This window comes from Neoarthrinium moseri (genome assembly GCF_022829205.1).
Source record: "Neoarthrinium moseri strain CBS 164.80 chromosome Unknown scaffold165_Wmoseri_CBS_16480, whole genome shotgun sequence".
NCBI classification, from domain to species: Eukaryota; Fungi; Ascomycota; class Sordariomycetes; order Amphisphaeriales; family Apiosporaceae; genus Neoarthrinium; species Neoarthrinium moseri.
Window position 1 is genome coordinate 1 of NW_026055279.1, and position 8211 is coordinate 8211.

An 8211-nucleotide genomic window follows, 5' to 3' on the forward strand; every position below is an offset into this window, starting at 1 on the left:
TATTCTATCTTGTTCAGTGCACAGGCTATAGACTATAGCCGCCCTCGAGACTAACGTCCCCTGTTAGCATAAACCCACGTACCTGTATCTCTCTACGGTTTATCCTAGAAAGCATATCCGTCACAACTTTATATCGATTTTCGTAAATTTAACGAAAACACAGTTAAAAACCGATACCCGTTATTATTAATTAACGATTTACGACATAAACTATACGGAGCTTAATAATTTACCGTATTCGATTTACTAAACGCTTACGGACTTATACGTATTAAAAAAAGCGAAGAATGGAAAACCGCCTTTAAAATTAAATACGGATATTATAAATATTTAATTATACCCTTTAAATTAATTAACGTATTAATAAGCTTTTAAAATATAATTAACCACGTATTACGCGAATACCTCGATAAATTTATAGTCGTTTATTTCGACGATATACTTATTTTCTTAAAAACACTCGAGGAATATAAATAACACGTCCGTACGATATTTAATAAATTATAAAAAGTAAACTTATTAATTAACGGCGAGAAAAACGAATTTTATTAATAAAAAGTTACTTTTATAAGATACGTTATATCTTTAAAAGAAATCCGAATAGAAGATTCCAAAATCGTAATAGTTAAAGCCTAACCAACCTTAACGAACGTTTCGGAAATACGATCCTTTTTAAAACTCGCGAATTATTACCGAATGTTTATTTATTAATTCGGGAAGATTAGTATACCATTAACGAACTTAACGAAAAAGGACTTACCATTCCGATAGATAGAAATCGAATAGATAGCCTTCGATACACTAAAAAAACGAATCACCGACGAATTAGTATTTAAGATGGTAGACCTAAATAAGTTATTTAAAGTCGAAACCGACGCGTCCGATTACGCGATTAGAGAATAACTTAATTAACGAGACAATAATAATAAACTATACCTAATAGTATTCTTTTTAAAGAAGCTTAACGGACCCGAATTTAACTATTAAATCCATAATAAAGAACTTATAACAGTTATCGAAGCATTCCGAGAATAAAAACACTATTTTAATAGAACTATTTATAAAATTAAAGTTTATACCGATTATAAAAACCTTATATTTTTCTTTATAAATAAAAAACTTAATAAACGACAAATTAAATGGTTAGAATTCTTATTAGAATTCAATTACGAAATTATATATAAAAAAGGAAACGAGAACGGTAGAGCCGACGTTTTTAACCGACGATTAAACCATTATTAAAAAGTATTAAAAGAAACACACACCCTATTACGAACCAACGAATACGGGAACTTTAAACTTATAATATAAAACATTTTCTTTACACATCGAGTTATATTAATAAATAGTTAGATAGAAAAATTTAAAGACACCTTAAAAACTTATAATAACCAAATATAAATACCATTATAACACCTCGACGAACTTATTAAACAGTACCACGAAGCACCCTTTTATAGATATTAAGGAATTTATAAAATATAAAATTGAATCCGAGCTAAATTCGATTACGAAAACCTTAAAAAGTACGTCGTTAATTATATTAAAATATACGATTTATATAATAAAATAAAGACTTTACGGTATAAACCGTACGGAGAAATATAATTAATACCATTACCCGATAAAGTATAAAAATCTATCGTATAGGATTGGATCGTAAAACTACCACTATTTAAAAAACCCTTAATTAGGGTTATATACGATAGTATCTTTATAACCACGGAACGATTTATAAAATACGCTTACTTCTTACCGTATAAAGAGAGTAATAATATAAACGACTTAACTTACACGTTCTTACGAACCATCGTTAGTTAATACGGATTACTTAATAAAATCATCTCCGATAAAGACAAACTTTTTACGTCGAAATTCTAGAAATCACTTATGGTACGGTTTAGAACTAACTATAAATTCTTAATAATATACCACCCGTAAACGGACGGATAAATTAAATGAATGAATTAAATACTAGAATAATATTTACGTTATTATATTAATTATAAATAAAATAATTAAGTCGAATTATTATTAATTACCCAATTCGTTTATAATAACTCTAAAATAAAATTAATCGGAATAACACCGTTTTACGCGAATTACGGATTTAACTTAAATATAACAAAGGAACCATTTTAAAGAGTATTAACGGAAAAAGCTATCACACACACCGATAAATTATAAGATTTATAAAGAAATTTATAATAAGAGTTACTTTTTTTTTAATAACAGATAAAGGAATAGAATAATAAAAAGAGAGTTAAAAAACTAACTTTTAAAAAGGGGGACCCTATTTATTTATTCCGTAAAAACATTAAAACAAAACGATTAAACGACAAACTCGATTTTAAAAAGATTAAACCATTTAAAATCGATAGAGTTATTTCATTTATTAACTACCAATTATCACTACCTCGAAAAATGAGGATATATTTAACATTTTATATCTTATTATTAAAATTAATACCACTTAATATAAAAATCGAAATACGGCTCGAAACCGAACCGGATTAAAAATACGAAATCAAAGAAATCTTAAATTTACAAAAAATTAACGGTTAATGGAAATACCTTATTAAATAAAAGGATTACCCACTATCGGAAAACACTTAAAAACTTAAAAGGAACTTAAAGGGTTACCTTAAACTCCTCGAGAATTTTTATTATTAAATAGTATAAGAGGACCGATACCCGAAAACTCCCTTAAACCAAACTCCGACTAATTAACGTCGTTAAAAACACTTATAAACTAAATATCTTCGATTATATAACGTTTATAACTATTTAACGTAAAAAGGATACCATCCTCCTTATCCAACTCCACTATCCCTTACTACACTTCGTTAAAGGTACGACCCTTTACACTATTACGAATCTTCCGGATCCGAAAAAAGCGGTTAACGGCCGCCGATAACCGAGATTAAACCGTTAATATCTCTTTATAAAAATCGATAAAATCCTTATTCGCCGTATCCTCCTTTATATTTAACTTTTTTTTTTAAACGATTAACCGCTTTAAAGAAGACGTAATTAAAAAACCATCGTACGAACGACCCCGTTATATACACTCTTAACACCGCGACGTCTTCTCGATTATACGATAAAACAATTTTCGTTTAAAACAATAAAAATACGGTATATCGGTAACCACGCCAAAAGTGGTAAGAGATTTAGAAAGGAATTGCCGCTCGCGAGTTTTCTTTATCGACCGCGATTTCTTAATACGACTTGATATAATAAATATGTATTACGAAAACATAAAAAGGAAGGAAAAACCTATTAAAACTAAGAAGCGGGCGATAACGACCTATTTATACGACCCTTAGTTTTAAAGGGTTAAGATAAAAAAGGAGGGATTTGATGTTACGAATATGGCTTTACGAACCCCGACCCCGGGAAGGAATAATTAAAACCTATTAAACGGTTGGCGTATAGCCGTTAAGATAAAAAAACCACGGGATTAATAAGATAGAGAAGGTTACGTAATATGGATCACGGTTTTAATAGGTGAACCCAGATAGAGGATCACCGGGATTAGGGTGATTTAAGTGATTTAAAATAAAGGATCGTTATAGTTATAATAATCCAATTAATATTAATGAGGGAATAAATGGATATATAATAAAAGGGATTTCCTAACTATATAAATAGTTATTACTTTAATAATCAATTTAAATATCTATCTTACTTATAAGTGAGGCTTATTAAGCTTTAACGATTATATTTGTAACTTCGTTTATAAACCCCTTTATTATACCTTATTTAATACGTAGGTTATAAACTATAACCGCCCTCGAGATTAACGTCCTTTATTAATATAAACCCACGTATTTATATCTCTTTACGGTTTATTTTAGAAAGCATATTCGTTATAATAGGGTTAAAAAAGTGATATGTAAAAAGCTACCATTACCAATTTTGTAAGGGAGTAAAATTGGCTTTAAATGGCTTATCTTTATTCTTATTTTATTTATAATAAACTATTTTAATACACTTTTAAGTGTACGTATTATTTATATTTAAAAATTATTATTCATTTCACAGCTTTAATTACGGTATTTAAAGTTATAAAATAAATAATAATTTTTAAATATAAATTTAAATATAATTAAATTTACAATTTTAATTTACCGTTTTTTATAAATTAATTAATTTAATTTAATTTTCATTTAAATTTCGGATAATTTCAATATAAATTATATATAATAATCAGGGCTGTGATTGAGTAACTTTGAGTATATACTTAATGAGTATAAGTAATTACTTATTAAGTTTGAGTATGAGTAAATATTTATTAATTATTTCATTTTTAATACTCATACTTAATAAGTATATACTAGGGTTGTGAAATGAATAATGAATTTTAAATATGAATTTGAATATAATTAAATTCATGATTTTGATTTGCCGTTTTTTATAAATCAATTGATTTAATTTGATTTTGATTTGGACCTCGAATGATTTGAATATAAATCATAAATATTGATTTATATTCAACCAAATCAATGTATTTAAAATAAAATAATTAAATAATTAAATTAAATTTTAAAAAATAAAGAATAAATGTTATAATTTTTATTTTTATTTATTTATAATAATTAAATTTAATAATAAATTATTCGTCTTTTGAAAATAAATAAAACAATTATTTATAATATTATGAATTTGATTTAAATTAATTATTTATGATTTAATTTAATATTCATTGATTTTAATTTAAATATTTTAAAAATAATTGAATTGAATAATAAATCAATGAATTTGATTTAAGATTTTTAAAAATCAATTGATTTAAAAATCAAATCAAATTCAATTGAATTAAATCAAAATCAAATGAATATAAATCAAATCAAATCAATCACAACCCTGGTATATACTAATACTCATGAGTATATTGAGTATACTCACGATAATAACTCATACTCAGTATTATATTAATTAATTTAAATTAATTTAATTTATATAATTAAAAATAACTAAAAAGTTTTATATTTTATAAAACATTAATTATTTAAATAATTATAATAGTTATAAATAAACTGGTTTATACGTTTTAACGTTAAATAAAGGGTAATATAAATACAATTTTAATTATATATTTAAGTGTTAAGTATAATGAGTAATACTGAAATATTCATGAGTATCGTTGAGTATTTAAAAATCAGATACTTATACTAACTTAAACTTAATGAGTATTCGAAAATTTAATACTAATACTTATAAATTGAGTAAATACTCAACTCAATACTAAATACTTAATACTAATCTCATAGCCCTAATAATAATTTATATTTAAAAAGAATTATGTTAATTAATTTATTAATAATTAAAGCTTTATAATTTTAAAACTTTATTAATTAATAATTATTAATTTAAATTATTAAATTTATTAAGTTTTAATTATATAAATTACTTGTGACGAATATGCTTTTTAGGATAAACCGTAGAGAGATACAGGTACGTGGGTTTATGTTAATAGGGGACGTTAGTCTCGAGGGCGGCTATAGTCTATAGCCTGTGCACTGAACAAGATAGAATAAGGGTCTGTGAGCGAAGTCACAAGTATAGTCGTTAAGGCTTGATAGGCCTTACCTATAGGTAAGATAGATGCTTAGATTGATCACTGAGGTAATGACTATCTATATAGCTAGGAAATCCCTTCCATTATATATCCATTCATTTCCTTATTGATGTTGGTTGGATCACTATGGTTATAGTGATCCTTTGTCCCGGATCACTCTGATCTAAGGGTGATCCTTCCCCTAGGTTTATTCGTGGCTCGTCGTGATCCTTTGTCCTGGCTCACCTGCCAAGACCGTGATCTATGTCACGTGACCTTCTCTGCCCCATTGGTCCCATGGTCTTCTTGTCCTGGCGGCTGCGCGTCAGCCGCCTGGTGGGTTCTAGTTGTTCCTTTCCGGGGTCGGGGTTCGTGAGGCCATGTTCGTAACATCAGGCCCCTCCTTCTTTGTTTTAGCCCCTTAAGATTGAGGGTCGTATAAGTAGGTCGTTTTGTCGCCCATTTTTTGGTTTGGTAGGTTTTCCTTCCTTTTTATGTTTCTTTGTGATGTATGCTCATCATGTTAGGTCGTGTTGAAAAATCGCGATCTCGTAAAACGCTCAACCGTCTGTCTCTGGCTGAGAGTATCGAAGTTTCTGGGGCAATCACCGAGATGCCGTGTATTAGGTGTTTTAGGCAGAACCTTGCCTGTCGTATGGGCGAGAAGTCGTCGCGCTGTTCAGAGTGCGTGCGTGTTGGGCGCACTTGCGATGGGACGTTCGTGGCGTCGTCGCTCTCTCGTCTGTTGTCGTAGCAGCGGAAATTGGAGGCGGAGGAGGCCGATGCCGAGGAGGCCCTCTTCGCGTTACAGACTCAGCTGTCTGCTGCTGTTGGTCGTCTTGCGCGCTTGCGTCGAATGAAGAAGGTCGTGAAGGAGAAGAGTTCTGAAGCGTTTCAACGGGGGATGCGGGAGCTGGATGAGGAGGATGGCGTAGTGCCTTCGGTCTCTGTTTAGGAGCGCTTTGTGGTGGGGGATCTTCGGTCCATGGGCGTTTCTAACGACGTGGATTGGGCTTCCCTGGGTTTGGGTGATGATTTTGTGGATGTTGGGCCGTTGGTGTCCGTTGTCGGTGGAAATCTGTGAGGAGTTTAGGGCAACCCTTTAGGTTCTTTTTAGGTTCCTAAGTGTTCTCCGACGGTGGGTAGTCCTTCCACTTGACAAGGTATTTCCATTGACCATTGATTTTCTGTAGGTCCAGGATTTCTTCGACTTCGTATTCTTGGTCCGGTTCGGTTTCGAGCCGTGTTTCGATTTTTGCATCGGGTGGTGCTGGTTCCAGTAATGAGATATGAAATGTTGGGTGTATCCTCATTTTTCGAGGTAGTGATAGTCGGTAGTTGACAGGTGAAACAACTTTGTCGATTTTGAATGGTCCAATCTTTTTGAAATCGAGTTTGTCGTTTGGTCGTTTTGTTTTGATGTTTTTACGGAGTAGGTAGACAGGGTCTCCCTCTTTAAGAGTTGGTCCTTTAACTCTCTTCTTGTTGTTCCATTCCTTTATCCGCTGTTGAAGGAAAAGTAGTTCTTGTTGTAAGTTTCTTTGCAAGTCTTGCAGTTTGTCGGCGTGCGTGATAGCCTTTTCCGCCAATACTCCTGGGAGTGGTTCCTTCGTCATGTCTGGGTTGAATCCGTAGTTCGCGTAAAACGGTGTTGTTCCGATTGACTCTGTTTCGGAGTTGTTGTAGGCAAATTGGGCGATTGGTAACAGTTCGACCCAATTATCTTGTTCGTAGTTGATGTAACAGCGTAGGTATTGTTCCAGTGTCTGGTTTATTCGCTCGGTTTGTCCGTCCGTTTGCGGGTGGTATGCTGTTGAGAGTTTATGGTTGGTTCTAAGCCGTGCCATAAGTGATTTCCAGAATTTCGACGTAAAGAGCTTGTCTTTGTCGGAGATGATTTCGTCGGGTAGTCCGTGCTGGCTGACGATGGTTCGTAGAAACGTGTAGGCTAGGTCGTCTGTGTTGCTACTTTCTTTGTACGGTAGGAAGTAGGCGTACTTTGTGAGTCGTTCCGTGGTTATAAGGATGCTGTCGTATATAGCCCCAGTTAAGGGTTCCTTGGATAGCGGTAGCTTGACGATCCAATCCCATGCGATGGATTTCCATGCTTTGTCGGGTGGTGGTATTGGTTGTATTTCTCCGTACGGTTTGTGCCGTGAGGTTTTTGCTTTGTTGCATAGGTCGCATGTTTTGATGTAGTTGGCGACGTGTTTTTTGAGGTTTTCGCAGTCGAATCTAGCTCGGATTCGGTTCCATGTTTTGTAGGTTCTTTGGTGTCCATGGAAGGGTGCTTCGTGGTATTGTTTGATGAGTTCGTCGAGGTGTTGTGGTGGTATCTATATTCGGTTGTTGTAGGTTTTTGGGGCGTCCCCAAATTTTTCCGTCCAGCTGTCTGTTGATGTGACTCGATGTGTAAGGAAAATGTCTTGTGTTGTGGGTTCAAGGTTCCCGTGTTCGTTGGTTCGTAGTAGGGTGTGTGTTTCTTTTGGTGCTTCTTGGAAATGGTCTGGTCGTCGGCTAAGAGCGTCGGCTCTGCCGTTTTCGTTTCCTTTTCTGTATATGATTTCGCAGTTGAATTCTGACAAGAATTCTGACCATCTGATTTGTCGTTTGTTGAGTTCTTTGTTTGTAAGGAAAGATGTGAGGTT

The 8211-nt window shown here is 32.5% G+C and overlaps 1 protein-coding gene across 1 annotated transcript; it reads right to left on the minus strand.

The window, feature by feature from the left end:
* Positions 1-6684: 6684 nt before the first annotated feature.
* On the minus strand, positions 6685-7750 carry JN550_013896 (uncharacterized protein; the record flags this gene model as incomplete). Its single annotated transcript, XM_049312534.1, has 2 exons — positions 6685-7635; positions 7709-7750. 2 exons carry the CDS (start codon positions 7748-7750, stop codon positions 6685-6687), a joined length of 993 nt encoding a protein of 330 aa, XP_049164135.1.
* Between the last annotated feature and the right edge of the window lie 461 nt (positions 7751-8211).